At 48.3% G+C, this 23,217-nt stretch overlaps 5 protein-coding genes across 11 annotated transcripts; all 5 read right to left on the reverse strand.

Annotated features, from left to right (window-relative positions):
* Window positions 1-375: 375 nt before the first annotated feature.
* LOC112895152 (F-box/LRR-repeat protein At5g02910-like) lies at window positions 376-2,708 on the reverse strand. The gene is made up of 3 exons (XM_025963031.1): window positions 1,598-2,708; window positions 1,351-1,494; window positions 376-970 (listed from the first exon to the last, which is right to left on the reverse strand). Exons 1-3 carry the CDS (start codon window positions 2,666-2,668, stop codon window positions 587-589), a joined length of 1,599 nt encoding a protein of 532 aa, XP_025818816.1. The 5' UTR covers window positions 2,669-2,708; the 3' UTR covers window positions 376-586.
* A 1,900-nt stretch (window positions 2,709-4,608) lies between these two features.
* Window positions 4,609-5,256, reverse strand: LOC112892490 (uncharacterized mitochondrial protein AtMg00810-like). Its single transcript, XM_025959638.1, has one exon. The coding sequence runs from the start codon at window positions 5,254-5,256 to the stop codon at window positions 4,609-4,611; it is 648 nt and encodes a 215-aa protein (XP_025815423.1).
* A 2,658-nt stretch (window positions 5,257-7,914) lies between these two features.
* LOC112892491 lies at window positions 7,915-9,455 on the reverse strand. Its single transcript, XM_025959639.1, has 3 exons — window positions 9,397-9,455; window positions 8,360-9,206; window positions 7,915-8,277 (listed from the first exon to the last, which is right to left on the reverse strand). Exons 1-3 carry the CDS (start codon window positions 9,453-9,455, stop codon window positions 7,915-7,917), a joined length of 1,269 nt encoding a protein of 422 aa, XP_025815424.1.
* A 78-nt stretch (window positions 9,456-9,533) lies between these two features.
* On the reverse strand, window positions 9,534-15,116 carry LOC112895236 (calcineurin B-like protein 5). Of its 3 annotated transcripts, none has more exons than XM_025963174.1 (9): window positions 14,843-15,116; window positions 14,052-14,249; window positions 13,700-13,782; window positions 13,558-13,617; window positions 13,044-13,152; window positions 12,889-12,941; window positions 10,565-10,645; window positions 10,345-10,457; window positions 9,534-9,963 (listed from the first exon to the last, which is right to left on the reverse strand). In XM_025963174.1, exons 2-9 carry the CDS (start codon window positions 14,188-14,190, stop codon window positions 9,894-9,896), a joined length of 708 nt encoding a protein of 235 aa, XP_025818959.1. In that variant the 5' UTR covers window positions 14,191-14,249; window positions 14,843-15,116; the 3' UTR covers window positions 9,534-9,893. The 3 variants fall into 3 exon arrangements, with proteins under 3 accessions (XP_025818959.1, XP_025818960.1, XP_025818961.1); XM_025963175.1 differs by having other exon boundaries at window positions 14,103-14,249; window positions 14,843-15,113; XM_025963176.1 differs by lacking the exon at window positions 13,700-13,782 and having other exon boundaries at window positions 14,103-14,249; window positions 14,843-15,114.
* Window positions 15,117-18,867: 3,751 nt separating this feature from the next.
* LOC112892005 (signal recognition particle subunit SRP68-like) lies at window positions 18,868-22,319 on the reverse strand. 5 transcript variants are annotated; one of them, XR_003228635.1, is made up of 6 exons: window positions 21,392-22,319; window positions 20,974-21,028; window positions 20,510-20,581; window positions 20,000-20,124; window positions 19,589-19,735; window positions 18,868-19,253 (listed from the first exon to the last, which is right to left on the reverse strand). XR_003228635.1 is itself a non-coding variant. In XM_025959051.1 (6 exons), exons 2-6 carry the CDS (start codon window positions 21,003-21,005, stop codon window positions 19,206-19,208), a joined length of 429 nt encoding a protein of 142 aa, XP_025814836.1. In that variant the 5' UTR covers window positions 21,006-21,028; window positions 21,392-22,319; the 3' UTR covers window positions 18,868-19,205. The 5 variants fall into 5 exon arrangements, 1 of the variants encoding a protein (XP_025814836.1); XR_003228634.1 differs by having other exon boundaries at window positions 20,510-20,590; XR_003228633.1 differs by having other exon boundaries at window positions 20,510-20,648.
* Between the last annotated feature and the right edge of the window lie 898 nt (window positions 22,320-23,217).

Genomic DNA, 23,217 nt, shown 5'->3' on the forward strand with positions numbered 1-23,217 from the left:
GATTCAAGTTTATCATCTCCCTGGCATGTGGCAACTGCCCAACAGATGAACAAAACCCGCAGAACCTGACTGGTGAAAACACATCAGAACAGATAAAGATTCTCCAATTTGGGCTAAAAACTATAAATTTCTCACACATAGCAGAGTAACAGCACATTCCATAGATTAAGGTTCACAAACATATGTTTCAATGGATTTTTTCATCCAAACTGATGATAGAAGACTAGTGAAATATATAAACAGTTGTATTAATGTGTTTCAGGAACTAGCTAATGGCCAATCAGTACCAAAAGTACTAACTAGAAATGGCATCCATACAAATAGCAGTTTCAGATAGATTACGCACATATAAGCCCAAACCAACATGCAGAAAAACCACTTGCCTAACTCAAAATATTAATTTGTCTCCCAATAAAACCACCATTCAGAATAATATGCATTAAGCTGGCTTTCAGACATCCATGTCTGAGTTTCTCTCTGCTAAATTCACCACGACCTCCTGAATAAGTTGAATAAAATTACAAAATACTAAGCAGTTAGCACTGCAGATCTCTTAATTTGTGACAATAAAGCACTAGCAGCAGAATCAGAAACACGAAACTAGCACGTCGTCCACACAGAAAGGGTTGTCCAATGTCATATCAATGGCATTTTGGAAGGTAAAGTGCCCATCAACTTTGGCATGGAAAATGTCACCACTGCTTACACCACCTGATGCTGCATAGCTCTCACCAAAGGAAGCTAAGACCAAATCAATTGCAACCTTGTTCTTAGGTGATGGATCAACACCCACAGCCTTAAGTGACTTTCCCTCTCTGATGATGTACTTCAGGAACCCAATCTCGTTGTTATGCACCAGGCACCCATGAACCATGAGCGTCTTCAGATGCGACTCAAGGCACGTGCAAGAATCTAGGGATTCCCAGAACTCAAGGTCGTGGGCGCTGTTAAGGGACGCAGATGGAATGACCTGAAATGAAGCAGAACAAATGTCAGCAGTATTTCAATCCGAAAGTTGCAAATCAAGTACTGCTAAGATACAATATAGGATGCTTAGTCACTAGTGCATAAAAAGAGAGAATGTTTTTACAATGCAAACTGATGTTTAAATAGGATCAACCACCCTGTTAGCAGACATTAATAAAACCGGTGCAAAATTAAGCGTCTTATCAATCTTTTAAGCACTGGATGCAAACGACGTGGCGAAAAAACCCAGTTTTTCAGCTAAGCATCTCCTCTAAGTACCATTGTACATGCTCTAATCCTTGAATGAGATGGTATCTATATTACCAAATTGATATGTCTAACTATAATCAACTGTTATCAGTGTAAATTGACTTCAAACGTTACCATGATATGCAGCGCCTCTAAGCAAGGAAAGCATTTGAGTAGGGTCGGCAGCATCTTGGCTTCCTGGTTGCGTGCAAACTGAACTGTGACAGCCAGTATCTTCAGGCTTGGAACCGTGGCCCTGGCCCTCACGTTCATCCCGGCCTGCCATTTTTTGGTAACTCAGCATTACAGTCTAGTTCGTGGTCACAGATCACGTGATGAATGCCATGTGCAGAACATAGGAGTCACAAATGAACGCAGTTACCTTGATTGCAATGCCGCCAATCTCAAGCTCATGTAAGTTGAGGTCGAGGAACCCGAGCACCTCCAGCCTGGGCGTGCCAACAATCTTCAAGGGCCTCCTTGTGTCAGTGGTCTGTAAAATCAGCCGCTCAAGGCAGGGAGCATCTTGGACGACGACCTCGTCCAAGGTTGAATTCCAATCCACCGCGACTTGGAGGCTGTGGGACACGATGCGGAGGCGTGACGGCGAGCCGTACGACATGACGATGGAGAGGATCTCCAGCCTCGGGCAGTGTGCGAGAAGGGCGTTAACTTCTTCATCGCGGACAATGCAATGGAAGAGGCCGAGGTCGCGGAGCTTGTCAAACACGGGCGGGTGTGCGCTGGTGATCTCCGGGAATTGCCACACGCCAAGGTAGAGGCGCTCAAGGGAGGCGCAGCGGAGGATGTCTTCGGGGAGCGGCATGTTGAGCGGCCACGGGCGGTTGAAGAGGATGAGGTCCTTGATGTCCTTGTCGGCGAGGTCCGCGACCAGGCGATTGAGCGCGTACTCGTGGGAGTAGAAGGGGATGCGGGTGACGCGCACGCCGCGGACGGGGCCGGGGTGCGCCGCCACGCAGCGCGACACGGCGCGCACGACGGGGATGTCGTGTGGCCCGTCCGCGCCGACGAGGTGGGCGTCATCGACTAGGAGCGGGGTCGAGGCCCACACGCCGCGCCAGCGCGTGGAGAGGACGACGGTGTGCGCGGCCTCCCGGGTGGCGAGGCGGGAGATGATGTTGGAGAGGAGCGCGTCCGGGAGGCGGCTGATGTGGTCCTCGCCGTCGCCGAGCGCCGCCGGGTGGAGCGCGGGCGGGTCCGCGACGGCGTCGGAGGCCTCGGAGTCGGAGGAGGTGAGAGAGAAGCGCTCGTCGTCGGAGTCGTCGTCGCCGGCGGCCTCGGGGGCGGGGACGAAGGGCGGGGGGAGGAGGGAGATGATGGACGAGAAGATGCAGTCAATGCGCTCCTGCGCGGTCGGGCCCTCCAAGGAATTGAAGTAGTGCTCGATCTGGTCGTACGTCACAGGTCCTCCGCCTTCGCCGGCGGCGTCCATGGCGGCGATCGGATCGGAGTAGGGTTTTGGCCTGGAGCCGTTGGGGAATATGGGGTTTGGGAGACGGTTAGTGCGAGCTCGCTTGCGAGAGGGAGGGGGGTGGCTCGAGTGCTTGACGAGTGGCCACTGGCCCGATGTCTTTGGTTATGGGCCCTGAAGGAAGTTTTGTCTGGGCCTTGAACATACCTGGGCCCCTTATACCTTTCGGCCGGCTCCTCGCACTACTCAATTTAGTAAATCTTAATTACCATAATCTCAAAAAAAGTAAATATTAATTACCAAAAAGCTATTAAGCATTAAATATTTGAAAAATATAAAAGAAGTAATTTTAGTAAAAATTAATAACCGGTACAGGAGGCACCTAGTTCACTCAATCCAAAATAGTCTGAAAGCTGCTAACTGTAGTTGGCGTATCACCGAAGTATTTTGACCTTTTATCCAGCGTATCAAGCTTTTGGTATATGTAAGGACCATGTTGTCCCTAATAATGCAATCAGCAATGCTAATTAGAATCACATTATGTGCTTCAGCGCTGGTCGCCATTGAGCTCACCTTCCCTCGGCCAGATCCCGATCAATGCAGCAAACTTGTTATAAGAAAAAGAAGAGAAACAGCAGCAGCAGCTAAGTCAACTGCTGGAGCGACATCTAGTCATGATCCTGATTCCTGAACCTATATGTGTTGAACAATGGTGCCCTTATATGTGAGAAATATAGCAAAAGGTCTTGCAGTTGCCATGCAGTACATGCCTGCAAAACTGTCTGCCTAATAAAACAAAAGAAAAATGATAAAGTTCAGTTTACACCCTCAAACTATCGCAAAAGTTCGATTTTCAACCAAAAACTATAAAACCGGGTAACATAGACTATGCAACTACCGAAACTATGCAAATTTGGCCCTTTGGATAATTTTAAAGGTGATTTTGTATTTTTTAAAAAATTCTAATTAGATCTAAAAAATCAAAACTAATCCATTTTAAATTAGAAAAATATAAAACTAGTATCAAAATTTTTCTAAAAATGTAACCTATCTATTATTGCTCTATTGGGCATAACTACGAGCAACCAAATATTATGAATATTAAAAAAATTAGATCTGAATAATTGAGAAGTAGAGTGTCAATAGATAGGTTACATTTTTAGAAAAATTTTGATACCCATTTCGTATTTTTTTATTTAAAACGAATTACTTATGAATTTTTTAGTTTAAAATTGTATATTTTTAATTTTATAAAATAAAAACTAGCTTTAAAACTATCCAAATGGCCAAATTTGCACGGTTTCGATAGTTGGATGGCCTATGTTATCTGATTTTGTAGTTGAAGGTTGAAAATTAAACTTTTGCGAAAGTTCGAGGATGTAAACCGGACTTTTCCTAAAGAAAAAATATATATTTGGAAACGATTCACATACCGGACTAGAGAATACTCCTATATGGTATCTGTACTCATTATTGCATCTAATAAATTTCTGCCCTTAGGCGTTTATGAAAGAGAGTATGGCTGGGAGGATTAATCGATTGATTATGAAGGTAGCTATGGGGCCGTACGGGTTCTCCACGTTCCCACGACATCACAATTCGCCGATGTCTTCACCAACGTTCAGACTGCGGGGGCGTGTTAGCGTGATGTATGGGCTCTTGGGCCGGATCGTGACACCGAAGAAGGCAGCCCCTTGGTGAAGACGTCGGCGAATTGTGATGTCGTGGGAACATGGAGAACCCGTACAGCCCCCATAGCTACCTTCTCACGAACGAAGTGAAGATCGATCTCGATATGCTTCGTTTGTTGATGCTGAACTGGGTTGGAGGACATGTAGACCGCACTGATGTTGTCGCAGTAGACAAGTATGGCGTGGCGGAGCGGAGTGTGAAGCTCGTGAAGAAGCTGACGGAGCCAGGAAGCCTCAGCAACACCATTGGCCACGGCGCGATACTCAGCTTCAGCACTCAGCTTCAGCACTAGAACGGGAGACTGTGTTCTGACACTTGGACGACCAAGAGACCAAGTTATCACCAAGGAACACAGCATAGCCCGAGGTGGACTTGCGAGTATTAGGACAACCAGCCCAGTCAACATCAGAGTAGACCACCAAATCATCCAGGATCGACGGCCGAAGGTGAAGACCCAGGTGCAGGGTACCCCGAATGTACCGAAGAATGCGCTTGAGAGCAGCAAGGTGAGGCTCTCGAGGATCATGCATGTAGAGACAGACCTGCTGCACGGCATAGGCAATGTCAGGTCGCGTGAAGGTCAGATACTGCAAAGCGCCTGCAAGACTGCGGTAATCTGATGGATCGGCGACCGGAGCCCCAGAGTCGGCGGAGACCTTGGGGTTGGTATCCACTGGCGTTGTGCAAGGCTTGCACTCCGCCATGCCTGCCCGGTCCAGGATGTTAAGCATGTACTGCCGCTGAGAGAGAACCATTCCATCAACGTTGCGCTGGACCTGCATCCCTAAGAAGTGATGGAGCTCGCCCAAATCCTTCATGGCAAATTCCTGCTGAAGGGCCGAGATAACTTGCCGTAGGAGCTGTGCTGAGGAGGCGGTGAGGATGATGTCATCAACGTAGAGGAGCAGGTATGCCATATCAGTGCCACGATAGTAGATGAACAGCGAAGTATCCGACTTGGCTTCCACGAAGCCGAGAGAGACCAGGTATGTGGCAAAACGACTGTACCAAGCATGAGGGGCCTGTTTCAGCCCGTAGAGAGACTTGTTTAGGCGGCAAACAAAGTCTGGGTGAGCAGGGTCCTTGAATTCGGAAGGCTGAGCAGCAAACACTGTCTCCGTCAGAGTACCATGGAGGAAAGCATTCTTGACATTGAGCTGGTGAACAGGTCACTTGTGGGAGAGAGCCAAAGAGAGTACCGTGCAAACTGTGGCAGGCTTAACGACTGGGCTGAATGTCTCGGCAAAGTCAACACCCGGGCGCTGAGTGAAGCCACGAAGAACCCAACGTGCCTTGTAACGCTCCAGAGAACCGTCGGTGAGGAACTTGTGCTTGAAAATCCACTTGCCGGTGACAATGTTGGCATGTCGGGGCTGAGGAACCAGATCCCAAGTCTGGTTCTGAAGGAGAGCAGCATGTTCTTCTTCCATGGCGGCCCGCCAATTGGGATCGGCAAGGGCACCGCGGAAGGTCTTCGGGACTGGAGACAGTGGTGCGGCGTGGAATAGGGATGGTACGCGAAAACCATCCTTGGCCCGAGTCGTCATGCGATGCTGATTCACCGGTGGGGCAACAGCAACAGCAGCACGAGGAAGAGGCTCGACGGGCCGGGGACGCCTGGAGTAGACGCGCAGAGCAGGCGCCGTCGGGGGGGGGGAGGGAGGGGGAGGGGAAGACGCCGGGGGCACACATGGTGACACCGGGAACCCAGGCGGAGAGGACAGCGCCGCGCGTGGTGAAGGCGTGGCCGCGCGTGGCGCGGGCGATGGCGCAATGGGCGTCGAGGAGGGAGCCGTGGCCGCGCGTGGCGCAGCACCCGCACGAGGGAGGGCAGGAAACCCCGGTGGAACTCGTGGTGCAGGAAGCGGCTGCACGTCCGCAGGAGGGCGACCGGCGGCAGCAGGAGTACCTGGAGGTCCTGCAGAAGATAGTGTTGGCAGCCCTATGGGAACAGGTGCCGGGTTAGGGAGTTCATCTAAAAAGGTGAAATCCGCAGCCATGGGAGGTGAAGTTTGCTCGGCAAAGGGGAAATTGGTTTCATCAAAGATAACATGATGAGAGATGATGATCCTATTGGTGGTGGGATCAAGACAGCGGTATCCCTTATGGTGAGCAGAATAGCCAAGGAAGATGCAGAGAGCAGAACGGGGTGCAAGTTTATGGGGAGCAGTGGCCGAAAGATTGGGGTAACACTTACAACCGAAGACCCGAAGATGATCGTAGGACGGCGCACTGCCAAGGAGGGCAAAATGCGGGGTCGAAAAATCAAGGGTCTTGGTGGGCAAGGTGTTGAGGAGAAGAGTTGCAGTGTGCAACGCCTTAGCCCAATACGAAGGAGGCATGCTCGCCTGAAATAGAAGGGAGCGGATGACATCGTTAGTGGTACGAATGATCCGTTCGGCTTTACCTGCGGAGACGTGTAGGGACATGACATGCGAAAGAGGACGCCATGTGTCAGGAAGAAAGTGCGCGCGCTGGAGTTGTCAAACTCCCGGCCGTTGTTGGTTTAGACGGCCTGGACGCAGGTGCCGAACTAGGTAGAGACATAGGCAAAAAAAGTTAGATAATGTCGTGAAGGTGTCAGATTTCAGCTGTAAAGGGAACGTCCACAAGTAATGTGAGCAATCGTCGAGAACAACCAAGTAGTATTTGTAACCAGAGACACTGACAACAGGGGATGTCCATAAGTCACAATGAATAAGAGCAAAGTTGTTTGACGCCCGAGAAGCTGAAGTACCGAAAGGGAGGCGAACATGTCGTCCTAACTGACACGCATGACATAGAGAATCCAAACTGTTGTTACAAGTAGGAATAGCCGAAGCGAGTTTGGAGAGGGCCTCGCGACCAGGATGACCAAGGCGATGGTGCCACAGCGAAGCCGGAGTAGAGCTCGCGACAAGAGAGTGTGCCACGGGAAGCTGCAGAGGGTAGAGCGGGCCGGAGCTATTGCACCTGATGGTCATGGTCCGCGTGAGAAGATCCTTCACAGAGCAACCATATGGGTCAAACTCCACGGAACAGTTGTTACCGATAGTAAATTGGCAAACAAAAATAAGGTTCTTGATGAGCTAAGGTGAAACAAGAACATTATTTAATGCAAGAGAGCCAAGGTGTGTTGTGCCGGTCGCGGTGACCGGCAAGAGCAAACCATTACCGACAACGATAGAGGTGGGAGAGGGATACCGTGGGGTCGAGGAGTGAGAGAGAGAACCGTCATGAGAGGTCATGTGGGAAGAGGCACCTGTATCCAAGTACCAGTCGTTGTTCACCGGCGGAGTGAGCGTCATGGTGCTGAAAGTGGAGGTGAGGGAGCTCTGGTCCCAAGCCGGAGATCCCACCATGGGCTGGTACGGCACCTGGGAGAGCCAGGCCGACAGCGTCGGCTGCTGCGGCTGGAACATGGGCTGGACAGGAGCTCCATAGGCCGGCAGGAAGGCCTGCTGGTGGGGGAGCTGCTGGGCCGCCTGGGGAAGCTGTTGGGCCCCCTGAAGAGCTAGCAGCGCCTGCTGCTGTTGTGGGCCGGTGCGTCCCTGGGGAAGCTGGGCCAGGGGAGGCATCCGTGGGCCGGGCCACATCTAGATGGGCCCAGTCCACAGATTGTAGAAGGAGGGCCAGGTCCCCCCGGACCTAGCAGACACCTCGGGCGTGAATGAGGAGGGGCCACCAGAGGAACCGCCGCCGCCAGGGGCAGAGGTGCCGCCTGAAGGGGTGCGGCGGTCCTTCTGCTTCTTCTTCTTGTTCTGCTTGGGGGCGCCGGTCCGAGGAGCGCCACCATCGGTCGACGCGGGCTGGCGAGGTGCGGAGGAGCCCGTGGCAATGAGGGCAGTGGAGGGGGCAACAGGGTGCTGCACCATGTTGATCTCCTCGAGGAGGAGCTCATTGCGTACGGTGGCGAAGGAGGGGAAGGGGCGCCCGCGCCGGAGATGAACGCCGATGTCCTTGTAGCGCTCGTTGAGCCCGCGAATCACGTTGAGGTACGAGCCCGCGAATCACGTTGAGGACCAGTGTGCGGTCAGTCACGTGTTCGCCGAGGTCAGTGAGGTCGTCGGCCATCTTCTTGAAGCGCGTGCAGTAATCGGTGATGGAGAGATCACCCTGTGCAAAGGCCCGAAATTTGGCATCGAGGTGGAGGGCGCGGGTCTCCTGGTTGCCGAGGAAGTGACCCTCGATGGCGAGCCAGGCTTCACGGGCGGTGGCGCGGTGGTCAATCACGGCCTCAGCGAGATCAGAGGAGATTGTGCTGTAGAGCCATGATTTGACAACTGCGTTCATCCGAGTCCAGTCAGGAAGGGCTGAGGTGGCGTGGTCGCTGTAGATGTGATCTTGCAACGAGTACTTCGTGACGGCGAGGAGGAACTGCTCGTGCCACCGCGAGTAATTGCCGGAGGAGGTGTCGAGGGTGACCTGCACCAGACTGCGGGCGTTCTGGACAGAGACAGCCTGGGCGTGAAGATTGAGGATGGCGGCTGCCTCGTGGAGAGCCATGGCGTGAGAAACGTCCAGGCCGTCTCCAGGAGCCGGGTCGATGGGATCCGCCGCGGCGGCGGCATCGGCCCGGGCTTTGGCCGCCCGTGCTAGAGCAGCACGGATGCGCTCGGCAGCGGCGTCGCAGTCGTTGGAGGCAGCGGCGGCCTCCTCCTCGGCGACCTGGGCCTCGGCGAGGGCAGCCTCGCGAGCAGCGGCGCGGGAATCCGCGAGGCGCGTCGGCTCGGCGTCGGCGTCACGGCGTGCCTGCTTTGCGGGGTCGATGATGGAGGCGGGGGGGAGGGGGGGTCCCGACCATACTGCTAGCGCAGTAGCGCGCGGTGGCAGCGGAAGGGTGAGAGGGAAGAGTCCCGGTCTCGTGATACCATGAAAGAGAGTATGGCTGGGAGGATTAATCGATTGATTATGAAGGAGCAAAGGCTCAAGTACATATAGGCAAGGATAACCCTAAGAACAGAAAGGAGCTAATCAGATAGGCAACAGCCGATCCCTCCGGGCCCAAGAGCCCATACATCACGCTAACAGTTTACCATAGAAAACTGATAAAAAAAAAGATATGGTAGCAATCTTACATCAGGTTTAATGGTGAATCAATTAACTTACTCTCATAGAACATATAATCCTTTTTCATGAGGGGAGATGTGTTAAACATTGACTTTTATTGTATATCCTTTTTGTTTAAATAACGTTGAATCGAACAGCTGCACTATGACGCTACAACATCCTTGTCTAAGCATTCTCCAACGTGACAAAAGCAGAAATAATAAAAAGATCAGCCAACAATGGAAAAATTGCTGTGACATTGTACACTTGTACATGTATAGACAATGGTCAGTGATGCTGGAGTTGGATGCTACATTGCTCCTTTGCTTGTAGGTAAGACAACAAAACTCGTTTCCTACTTCCACCATTTACAGCCAGTCCACAATTCTAACCACAACGGGTGCTTGAATGACGTGTTTCAAACCTTTTCTTGATGAAAAAGCTTGCAGCGTTCCCTTTCATCAGTATTTAGATCAGGATGTACAGAGATGTGTTGCATGCTTGCAGTTACTTCTCACTTTTCAGTTTAGGCAGCCATGTCTGCTTCACTGATTTCTGAATGAACCACAAAGCTTGGGAATACCATGGTGATGTCCCTGCAGATTATGACCATCGAAATAGTCAGTCAAAGAAGGGCATTTATAAAATCAGCCAAGGTGTACGTGGTCACCCAGAAATGACAAAAAGATACCAAGGCTGAGTCTGAAGGAAAAAAAAATTATATCTTTATGTCCATTTACTGAATGTGACAGTCCATCAATCATATGAAAGCAGCCCACAGGGCACATATTAGATATAAAACAGGGAAAGGAACATTCTCCCACCAAAAACAAGAAAGATGCATCTGACTAGACTTCTATGGTTGCATTTATATTCTGGTTTCAACAATGTCAAAAAATAACAAAGAAAACTCTAATGGTTAAGGTGTACTGTTAACATATCATTGCTAAATACTACTAGAAACTGTGCATACTTACTTAAGGTATGGAAGGGTCATATTCCTTAGTGCATATGGATTATCTTTAGCAAATGCTGTCCATTCTTCTTGATCAATCCTTCCATCACCTTTTGTGTCAGCCTGGTCAAATGTCTATCAACCAACATCAAAAGGTTTAGCACCATGCAAAAGGGATAGCTTTGCTTCTATGCTAGGGATTTAGGATACCTAAGGACTAAATGGATGGAATATTTTCATACCCTATCAACAATCATCTCGACAGCATCAGTTGTAATATCCAAATCTGATTCGTCCAGCAGAGCCAACACCATCTCCTTTAACTGCAACATAATTGAGGATAGCAATAAATTTCCTAATTTTCCATTTAACAATCAAATTTTACGCAATACTGAATTAATGTGCTCGCTACAGTAGACATGATGAACGGGCTAAATAGTCAAAAGACCATTCACACAAGCAAACATATCATGGTTCGAAACATGCCACTTTTTCACTCTGGTCTTTACAATAGGATAGGCTTCCTCTCTTCTACTATCAAAGAACAGAGAACAATATATGACAATAAATTGGTATTACATCATACTATCTATAAAAGAAGAGATTCACAACAGACTATATATTCATCAGAATATTTTTTGAACAATATTTCTCAGAAATACAACAGAACAAATTGCATATCATTCCTGATCTATCATATCGGAAATGAGTTCTAGATGCCTGTTTTATTAGTTTTTGGTGCCACTGAGCATATACTGAACCTCCTACTAAGCTAGTTTCAGATGGAACTATTTTAACAAATTTCAAAAGTAATCAATTGAAATGAAAAAAAACTATATATTTTGCAATCACTATCATGTATATGGCTAAGTTTCACATTGTTCATATCTTTTAGTGTTGCAGCACACCACCACAACAACAACAACAACTTAGCCTTTTGTCCCAAGCAAGTTGGGGTAGACTAGAGATGAAACCCACATAAAACAAGAATAAGAAACACAAAAAACACAAAAAAGGCACAAGCCAAAGGAAGAGTTAGGGGTTAAACAAAAAGTAACAAAGGTCACGGTTCAGATATGTTAATTGCTAATCTCCAAGCGCTCCTATCCATAGCTAATTCCTTAGCGATATTCCACTCCTTAAGGTCTCTCTTAACCGTCTCGTCCCAAGTTAGTCTAGGTCTACCTCTACCTCTCTTTACATTATCGCCCCGCTTTAAAACTCCACTACGCACCGGTGCCTCGGGAGGCCTCCGTTGTACATGTCCAAACCATCTCAACCGATGTTGAATCAACTTCTCCTCGATAGGTGCCACCCCGACCCTATCTCGAATCTCTTCATTCCGGACTCTATCCCTTCTTGTATGCCCGCAGAACCAACGCAGCATACGCATCTCTGCTACACTCAGTTGCTGGACATGTCGCCTTTTTGTAGGCCAACATTCAGCACCGTATAGCATCGCCGGGCGAATCGCCATCCTATAGAACTTACCTTTTAGCCTTTGTGGCACCTTCTTATCACAGAGGATGCCCGAAGCCTGCCGCCACTTCAACCAACCGGCTGAAATTCTATGTCTAACATCTTCATCAATGTCTCCATTTTTCTGAAGCATTGATCCTAGATACCGGAAAGTATCCTTCTTGGCCACCACTTGAGCTTCGAGGCTAACGTCCCCATCCTCATGCCTAGTCGGGCTAAAGTCGCACATCATATACTCGGTCTTGGTCCTACTCAGTCTGAACCCCCTCGACTCTAACGTGTGTCTCCATAGCTCTAACTTCATATTAACCCCTGCCCTACTCTCGTCAACTAGCACCACATCATCAGCAAAGAGCATACACCAAGAGATATCACCCTGTATGTCCCTTGTGATCTCATCCATCACCAAAGCAAATAGATAAGGGCTCAATGCTGACCCCTGATGTAGTCCTATTTTAATTGGAAAGTCACTGGTATCGCCATCACATGTTCGAACACAGGTCATCGCATCCTTGTACATATCCTTGATGAGGGTAATATACTTAGTTGGGACTTTGTGTTTTTCCAAGGCCCACCACATGATGTCTCTCGGTACTTTATCATATGCCTTCTCTAGGTCAATAAAGACCATATGTAAGTCCTTCTTCTCCTCTCTGTATCTCTCCATCAACTGTCGTACTAAGGAAATCGCCTCCATGGTCGACCTCCCAGGCATGAACCCAAACTGGTTTTGGGTCACCCTTATCAATCTTCTTAGGCGATGCTCGATAACCCTCTCCCAAAGCTTCATCGTATGGCTCATCAGCTTAATCCCCCGGTAGTTAGTACAACTTTGAACATCTCCCTTGTTCTTGAAGATCGGTACTAAAATACTTCTCCTCCATTCCTCCGGCATCTTGTTTGACCGGAAAATTAGGTTAACTCCAGATTTCAAGTGAACAAGAAAAGATAGACAAAACTTCTCTAAGAGACAGGACAACCTAATATCAGTATTAATTAACAAGAATGCAGCACATAATGCAACCAGATACAAGAATGTACAACATTATGTTCACTGAAAACCATGGAGTAGCTAATAAAAAGATACCTCATTCCGTTCAATAAAGCCTGTCTGTCTTAAGTCATACAACTTAAATGCAACTGCAATAATCAATAACAAAAAGTTAGCTAACAACATTAAACCTATATTTTTTTTTGTGAAGATTCTGATTTCAGAATAATAACTTCACCAAGAGTTCTTACATGCAACTTTTTGTTCTTCAGGTGCATCTGGATGAAACACACTAAGAGATCGAACAAATTCACCAAATTCAATAACACCATTTCGTTTTTGATCAAACAAATCAAACACCTGCAATTTATTTTTAGCTTTGTTATAACAAATTTATAGACACACAAATGATTTAAGGCTATACAACACTAACACATTTTAACTAATTCTTTAACTAAAACACAAATCATCATAATCAACAATATGCTTAAGCCTTGTATATCATACTTTGTCCAATCTTAGATTTAAACAGCACAGAAGCTACAACTATGACACTTAAGCAGAAAAGCTTTTAGAGAGTCTGACAGATGAGTGCGGATGGTTTCTGGTAAAAGCAACCAGTGAATACAAAATGTAAACGGCAAACAATCATCACGTATTTGATATGGGAAAAAAAAACCTTAGAGAAGCTGTTCTTTTTACAGTAAATGAAGTCATGAGCAACATTTTGGAACTACAAGAACTTGACGCAACTGATACACTTACCCTATCAACAAAGAGATTTTTCTTCTTCTTGTTCCTAAAGAGAGCAACATGGAATTCTTCCTGGTAAAGGGAAAATAAAGGCACATGCTAATTAGTTTATCGCAAGATAGTTACCCAACTAAAACTATGCACTGAGGACTACCTTGCTAATTAGATTATTTTTGATGATCAAATTACTTATTTTCCTGAAGAGGTCATGTAGTGCCTCAACTTCATTTACTGTAACTGCAACAATAGGTGAAGCTTAATAAACTTGTTCTAAAACACAACAGATACATGAATACCAGAGTTAGTCAGATAACTAGTAATGCTACAGTGTTTTTTATTAGCCTTGTTTGACCCAAAAAAACTATGAAAGAACTGCTAAGCCTGCACTATGTTGCATGTTAAGTGTACAACATTAACTGATTGGTTTGAGCAGAAATACACAACAGTATATCCGAAAGCAATCTATTGATTCCTCTTTCTTATGAAAGAAGGGGTTTAATTCTCACACGCTGTTCCAGTAGCAATATTAACGAAATCTGGTAGATCCACTTTCTCACAAGATGTTTCGGCAGCAAGGGCCACAGCTTCCCGTGTATCCAGTGAATGCAGTGACCGACCAGCATACTTTGTTGGTACGCACCCCATCACTCACATCCAGCGGCTCCAGTGCAGAAAATTGAGAAAAGTGCAAACCTCAATCACATCTGCGAAAACACAGTTGCAATTCAACTATTCAAACAAATATGGCCTTATCCGCTTCGGGGGAAACAATAGTACACTAGAACAGCTAGTTTTGATATTGTTATCTTTTTCCTTAGGGGAATATAACTGAAAAACAATGTGGAGCATCTAGTGATCCTATTCTGTAAATACTAGTGCGTCAGTTCTGTATTCAGTACAACAGTGCAAGATACAAATAGCGAAGTAAGTTTCAGTCCTCGCCAGTTCATCTTTCAACTTTACAGATCCATTCAGATGCAGGATTGCAACGTTGCAGGGTCAGAACCCTGCCTGTAGGCCATAGCCCAGAAATTAAATGAACATTCCAAACTGTTGGGGAAAAAAGAGGAAATTTTCTGGGGCTATTTGCGCACATGGCCCATACCATGGCGCGAGAACCTTCTTATCAACATGAAATGGGTGAATCCCCTGAACGAGATGAGGCCAATGCGTAGCAGCTCAAATTTCCCGGAAGAAATCAAGAAGCCGCAGCTCCCAGAACACTCGGATGAATCCCTCTCAGGTCAAAGCAAGCCTCTGGAATCTAGCGGAGGAAGAAAGGGAGGGAAGGCCGTACCAGGGGGAGAGGGAGATCGAGGGGCACAATCCCTGGTGGCCTGGCCGCCGCCGCTCAGTCCTGTATCCCGCTGACCTGCTCCTCCTGGTCGGTTCGCGGCCGTCCGCCCAATTGACTTTTAGTAGCAAGCAGAAGATGCCGCGCACGCAGTACCATATAAAACAAAGATTATAAAATAACTGGAAAAGGTATCATCTCCGTCTCCGTACGCGTGTTGGCTTGTTTTTTTTCCTTCAAGTTGCTGAGTTGCTCATGCTCGCCTGTGCGCAAGCTCCGGATTTACTTTATTCGTGCTGGATGCCGTAAGGCTAGATGCTGCGCTGAGGTATTTGTTCATTTTCTTGAACCGCGATTGGAGTCAATGATTGCGCTTTTCTAGTTTCCACTTGTTTTCCCGTTTGTTACCAGCAACCCGTGACAGATGCCAACTACTACCGGCCTACCGGGTAGTGCCTAGCACGGCAGGCAACCATTTTCTTTTTCGGTAGTGGAGTCAATAACAAAGTAATTTTGTAAAAAAGTTTTGTGTTTGGATCGCATACCCATTGAATCGCATGGAGTTTTCGACGAGCGTGTATCCAAAAGTTTGTATGGTGTGACATGTCGATTTTTCCTTTTACCCTAACCTACGAAGTACACTGTACTGTTTGAACCCGCGCGCACAAACTCACACTCACACCCCCACAGTCACACAGATGCACACCTATGCGCGCACGCTAGACCTACGACCTACGCACACCATACGTCGAGGACTTTACAAAGTAATTTTGTAAAATGCATTTTTTCTTATCGCATACCCATTGAATCGTCGTATGGAGTTTTCAACCAGCGCGTATCCAAAAGTTACTTATATGCTGTGACTGTGACTGTGACATGTTGGTTCTTCTTTAACATGGACTACTAAAATACAACTGTAATATATATATATATATATACACACATAGACTCACACTCTTTTTGACGAATGTATCTGAGCACGGCACGTATTTCATTAAAGAGTTACATTGACACAACTATCACTGAACTCCTGAAGCGCAAAAATACACCCTACCAAACAGACCGTGGCAGCCAAACCAAAAACACAAGAAAGAAAGAAATCCCCAACGCACAACCACTCACCAAACAACTATAAACAGCGGATACCCTGCGAGAATAAGAGATATACCAAGCCTACTTGCTAAGAACACTAAAACAATCGACTGAATAATAAGAGGCCAATCAAGATAGGTGACGGGTGTATGTACCACGAGTACCAAAAGATCACTCCCAAATGATACCAATGGGCCACACGGCCCAACGAGGCACAAGGCCCAACAGCGAAACGGCCTGGACAACACTGACCACCAGGGCCCGCCCTACGGGCCACAATTCTGACCTCCCGAGCCGATGTGGGAGGGAGCACGTGGCTTGATGATGTGTGAGGGAGCGCACGCCATCACGCAGGGATCGACCCCGACCTCGTAACTTGGGAGGATACGGGGAGGAGGATGGAGCATTTAATGCTCCCAACGTTGATGCGACGCGCAAGCTGGCCCATGTGCCTAGCCTGACACCGTGGACACAGACGCTAGCTATTTGGGCGCCTCCAATAGTCCTAGCTAGTACTAGGAGAATTCCACATCATCTAATCAACGCCACTTGTAAGGTTAATTTTATTCTTACATATTCTCTCTCCTTTCAATGGGCCCCTCAAAATTGTTCTCTATTTAGGCTATCTCCAACGATATCCTCCAAATCCCATCCCCTATTTCCATCTTCCATATCAACTTCATTCTCTATACCAAATTTTACTCCAACAACGTCCTCTATTTCTATCCTCTATACCCCACAATCATATTTTTTATTCATTTCCTCCCCTCCCCCGCCGCATGCATGTATTCTTGATTCACGAGCTCCTGCTAGCGACGAACGAAGCGCTGGTGTGTAGTTTTTTGCTGCTCTCTCTCATCCACGTCAAGCACCGAGCCTAGTCAGCTATCAAATAGCTAGCTCAAATCGTCTTGTTGGGAGACGCTCTTAACCAGTAGTCCGACCCCGGCGCTCCGGATCAGCCGGGCTACCATGACCAGCTCTAACCAGCTCCCACGCCACCTGCCCGCGTCCCGTCAAATCTACGGAACAAGCCGTACGACGTTGCCTCTCATCACCAGGCCAAAGGCGTACAGGGGCGAGCCGCACTACCAACCAGGCAGAGGCCGTCTATTTCTCGCTACGTGCAATTGGAATGATCCAATTGTAGCAGCCGAGCGCCCTCATCTGCAGATGCGCGTCCACCGCCTCCACCACCGCCTTTTGCTGCCGCCGACGCTAACCACTCTCGCCGCTGCACCGCCCGTCCACTGCTGCCACCTTCTCCTCGCCCCCGCCGCCGGCTACCACCTAACGGGGATCCTGCCCTGCTCGGCCGGTAACACTCCCGCGCCGCCGCCGCCCTCCCGACCCCCTCCTCTTCTAAATCTGGAGGCCATTGAAGCCCTCCGGACCCCGATAACCCCGAACCCTAAAGCTCCGCCACCTCGTCCACCACCCTGGCCGCCGGTGCCCTCACCGGCGGCAGCTCCCCCCACCTCCCACCCCTCCAAGGCGGCCGCTCCACCCCCTCCCTCTCCTAACTCGCTAGCGGCCGCTCCACCCCCATCCCTCCCCCCTCCCCTAGTTCGCCGGTGGCCGCTCCCCCTTCTGTGACGCTCTCCTCCCACTCGCACGCACGATATATAGATTTCCCCACCAGGCACGCCCCCCCTGTTCGGGGTGGACGACACGATCACCCGACCCATGGTTGGGAGCGCTGACCCAGCCTAGCCACGAAGACCGCCGAGCACGCCCCGCCCATACCCGTCCGCGCCTGCCGCACGCTGATGCCACCCCCATACCCGTCCGTGCCCACCGATGCGCCGGATCTGGCGATAGAGGGTGGCGGCGGCTGGATCTGGCGATAGAGGCTGGATCTGGCGAGAGAAGGAGGTGGTGGCTGGATCTCGCGGAAGGGAGGCGGCGGCTCGGAGCCCGTGTCCGAGGAAAAGAAGAGGAGCGAGAAAAAAAACAAGAAAACCGATAATCGCGTTTATCAGTGGTGACCGGTTTGTTGAAAATTTTCCGTAATTTTGAATCTATGCCCACACCCTTCCTCCTAGTCCTTATGTTTTCTCATTTCTATGCATTGTGATGTCTTATTTTTCATGTTAGATTGCTTGTAGATAATCTATATTGTTTTGTGTACAGTTTGATGGATTTTTTCCTCTAAATTTTGTCCGAAATGAAAACGTTAAACCCGATAAATTTTCAAGAAATTCGATAAACGTGTTTACCAGCAACCTCCGGTTTTTTTCCCTTGCCGGTAAAGTTAACCCTAGGGAGGAGAGCGAGGCGGCGGAAGGGGGGTGCTGGAGCATGAAGAGGAGGGAGGCGACAGCGGCGCAAGCGGGATGGAAGCGAGCGGAGGGATGAAAGTGACGAGGAGAGGAGGAAGAGAGAGATTCTAAAATCTGTGGGTCCGAACACTAGCTATAGATTTTACCTAAAATCTAGATTTTGAATCACCACTTAAAATCCGGATTTTGGGAATCCATAATCGGATCCAAATGGGCCACAGCCACGCTCGTCCTGCCGCTCAGGCTCTCGTTTAGCGCCTTTGGGCGGGCAGCGACTCTCGTTTAGCGCCTTTGGGCGGGCAGCGACAGCCAGTGCCCGCACCACCGCTGTGGCCGCCACAGCAGCGCCCACCATCCGTTGGCCCTTTTGTATCTATACCATCTCCATTTGTATTCTTGTACTAGTTGAATGTCCGTGCATTGCTACGGGTGATAAATTTTTTCATAAGAATTATTTTTTATAGCTTATTGCATTGAGTAAGCAAGGATCGAAAATAATACACAATTTAACACCCAACACTCCAAGCTATTTCAATCAATGTTCAATATGGTGTAAAATATCAAGTTAGTCAAATTAGTCTATGAGTAGTAAAACTCTTGCGGATAAAAGATTGTCCAAATTTCTTAGGGGGGGCCTAATATGGGCCTGACAAAAAAATTTAACCCATCAAAAAGCAGTATTAACGAGAGGACCATCTATATTTGTACGAGTTCATGCACATGGCAAACAAAGCAAATGACAAAAGCACAATGTATCAAAATGCACGAGGTCAAATTCCGTCTTCTTTTGACCCCCAGAACCGGTGCAGAAGACCCTTCTTCTCTTTCTTTATTTGGTTCTCAAGGCATTCTATCGTGTTGTATGCCATATCAAGCACGATTGGATTGCATGGCACTGTTTGGAAGGGCGGTGGGAAATTGGGAATTGTGCGACGCGACATGGACCTTTGGTGTTTGGCTCACCGATTGCTGATTCATAGCTCTCTAGTATATCAAGAAGATACTTGTTCTTGTGCAAGATACCGGTATGTCATTAGTACCTGTTATTCAAAAATGTTCAGTAATAGCTTGGCTTGCTGTGGTAATAATAATGAAGATAGGTTGAAAATGGTAACTGGCAGCCAGACATATCAGGCTACTCAAACTGCCAAGTTGCCATTCAAAGGATCGCCAGAGGCACTTATCACTCCAAGAATAGTATTTAAAAAAGCCAAATTAATGTCAACCTTTGGGCATTCAGTTACTTGTCCAAAACTTTGCCATCATACAACAGTCGACATAAACATCAGAAGTAATTCAGTGCAAACCTAGATCGTCAGGGTATCCTACCAATGCTGCAATGCTTATGTGGACAAATTTCATGATGATAACATACCTTTGTTTTATCATCAAGTGAAATAGTTGAGACTCCTTTTGAAAGTTTTAAAGGAACACTATACTCCTCCATAATACCCGTCACATGTTCTATGCAGCTATTGGATCTACAATTGTTGGATAAAGACTTCAGATCTTGGATTAAAGCCTGTGAAAAATGAGCATGTGTTATAAATTGAGAGCTTTTCTACAGTAGAACCATAAAAGCCATATTTTGAGAAAGCCAAAAAAGTCAATTAACTTGGGATTCGATTTGCTTGAACTCAGAGGAGACCAAAACCTATGTTATTAGATTAACTGGACGGCAAATAAAACTCCTGTATCTAGTGTCTAGTTATCACATTAATATTCCTCAAGATCCAAAGAAGTATATGAATAAAAAGTTTGCAAGCTGTCGGTTCAGTGTCAAAACCTTGTCAGGACTGTTCGCAAGCTGCTGTGAAAAACCAGAGAGAGTTTGTTCATGACAGAATAATGCATATGCTTCTGCCCTTTTGCTAGCAGAACTATATGACTTCGCCAAAAAGAAACATCTGTCTGCACAATTATTCAAAGTGAAACTTGTAAGGATAATCCAATGGGCATTATATATATAAGTTTTCTAGCATATCAACTGAAACTTTGCTAAGCAGCAGAAGGATTTATACAAATGGGGTGATTTGGAGAAAGGAAAGTGTAAACTAACTATGCAAGTGATTTGCATTAAGCTCTTCGATAACCTGATTGTGTTTTGGTACATATAGATAATTGGTGAATAGCCCGTAGCAAGGCATACAAACCAACATGTCAACATGTCAAAGGGTGAAAAACTCGCTACCAAAAAATAGTTCCGGAACAGATTTATTGCCAAAGGAGAGACAATGGATGCAAAGAAAGGTGGTTGTTAAAGAGTTTGTTATACTTGGGATAGAGTATTACAAACCTCGCAGCTCTGAAAGCCAAGCCTTTCAGCTCATACTCATGAATAAAAGATTTCTCTTCTTCATTTTTATTTCTGCCAGAGCTAAAAAAAATCTGTCAAGTCCGTTGTATTCTGCAAAAGGTAGTTTCCCACCGATTCTCTGAACACATCATGAAAAGTGAACTTGTTGTGATGAAGTGAAGCAACAACAGACTTGTGCCTTTTTTTTTATCATGGGGACCAGAAAAAAAGGCGCCATAAAAAAGTTAAATCTAGCCATCAAGTCAAGCAATCATAAGTCTCACCCACCCTTGCCTTCCATGCCATGCACACCAGAACAAACAAAAGGCAACAAACCAGTACAGAAAAGTTGATGCGTTCAAAGTAGCAGATAGAATTCTAACAGGGCAATTTTACTGCAATCCAGTATATTCTCCTAGAATTACTACATGGACGAATAGTTTCAGGAAATGGAAGTTACTCACCGATAAGACATCTCCAATATTGCAGGAGACATTTTCAGCAACCTTAGAGATTGGCCTGCAGTAAAAAGAGAGAGGGAATTTGTATAAGCAACTTCTCAATTGTAGAACTACTTTACTCAACGATCTCAAAATAGCAGAATCAAACATATGTACAATGGCTGTCAAGGTTACGTGTATCAGAATTGAATTCAGTTGGTGAGACCTGTGGATAAAGCTAGATTTAGTAGCACAAAAGTCTAAGTACAAACTTACAATAGTCATCGGCTCCTTGAACCAGAAGCTAAAATCCTAGTGGATTTATGGTGTTTCCTTAAGAGTCACTGTGACATCATATTACACCAATAATTCCGACTATGCATTCAACAAAATTAACCAATCTGCACCGACGCAAAGTAGCATCATCTGAAGAGCAGCTCACCACGAAAGGTGCCCAATCAGATCAGCAACCTGGGGGAAGTACAGGCCGAGATGCATCCACCACCGAGCAGTCTCCCTCCCTCTCCTTTGCTCCTCTCAACCGAGCAAGCTGCCCGATTCCTTCCTCTTCAAATCCAAGCGCCACCGGCCACTTCCCGCACCAACGCCGCACACGAGACCCGGCCCTTCAGCAGGAGTGCACGCGCGCCGCATGTGCCGGCCAGATCGAGCAGACGGAGGAAGGTCAGGTGGGGCGAGCTCGGGCCTGAGATGCTCGCGACGGCAGCGGGCTCCGGCATGGGGACGCGTTAAGCTCGAGCACGAGCCAATCCAGGGGAGAGGAGGGCGAATCCGGATGTGGACCGGGATGCCTGCTCCCAGCGCCACCGCCCTCACGGACAGCCGGAAGCCCTGCGGCACAGTGTGCGCACGGCTGCGACGCCTTGGGCACCGGGGCCGCGACCTCGCGCGGATCCCCGGCTCACGCGCCGGGGGAGAGAGGCTTGGGCAAGCGCCGGGGATCCGAGAGGCTCCCGTGCTCGCGAGTGGGAAGAGCGGACGGCGGAACGCCTGGGAGCCCGCGCGGCCGCGCGCCGGGCGGCCGGCGGCCAACGAGAGAGGCACCCGCGGACGGTGAACGGCGAAGGCGGAGCGCCCGCAGAGGGCGTCGGGGCGGACCAGCTAGCGGGATTCAGCGGCAGTCGCGCGGGGGAGGGCTTCGGGGCGGAGCTCTGCAGGGGCAGCAGGGCCGACGCGAGATACCGGCGGCGAGGACGGCGGCGACCGCGCGGTGGGGCTGTGTGCGCGGAGGAGAAAGCTGAGGAGAATGCGTCGCGAGGGGAGGGGGCGCGGCGGAGGGGTCACTAGGTGGAACTGTCAGCTCGCGAAAAGAGGTGGGGAGGCGCTGGGAAGAGGCGGGGGATTGGGGAGGCGCGCGACGCTGTTTGGTTTGAGGTACCGTGGAAAGGATGAGAGCAACTCAGACGCTGCCGAGGCCAGAGAGTTAAAAAAAAAAGTTGCACTCCAGCAGCTCCACTGGCCTCTCAAATTTTTCATCTACTTTTTATTCCTAGGAGATATAGAGGATCTGTAGAAAGTCATATAAATTAGAATTAAAGGTTTTTGCTGGAGTTAAATTAAATTTGAGTCTAAAAAATAGAGCTAGCCTCTAGTATTTGAGGGTCTAATTTAGGGAACTATTGCTGTAGTTTGCCCTTAGAAGACAGACTCATACAGAGTCAGATTTTTTTTTAGAACTTAGTTTTTTTATTAGTATATATAATGTATAATATAATAATAATAATTTATAATTTATAATTTATATTTATTAGTAGTAGAGATGTATATCGGCCCGGTATCCGTCCTTAACTCTCCCACGCGTCCAGCCGAGACCCGGGCTGTCTTCTCCCACACGTCCACCCCTTTCCACACCCTATCTGGCTATCGAGCCAGGGCCATGGCAGTGAGCAGCAAGAACGGGAGCAGCAGCATGCGTGGCATAGGCGCACGTGCGGGCCGGGCACGGGAGGAGCAGCAGCACGCACGCCTTGGGCCTTGCCGCCGCACAGGTGCGACACATGTGCGAGCACGGGACAGCAGCGCGTGCGCATGACTCGCCGCCGCACGCCTTGTGCAACGGTGTTGCCGGCGTCGCACCACCAGCATGAACTGCAGCAGCTCATCAACGGGAACCTCTCTCCGGCTTTCGCTGCCATGGCGAAGCCCCCGTGTCCGTCCACAAGCCTAAATTGTTAGATTGATCTCCTAGCCCATCGGACCCTAACGGGCCGATGGGCTACCTCACCCAAGCGCCCTGATCGGGGGCGC

This window comes from Panicum hallii, chromosome 5, assembly GCF_002211085.1.
Source record: "Panicum hallii strain FIL2 chromosome 5, PHallii_v3.1, whole genome shotgun sequence".
NCBI lineage: Eukaryota > Viridiplantae > Streptophyta > Magnoliopsida > Poales > Poaceae > Panicum > Panicum hallii.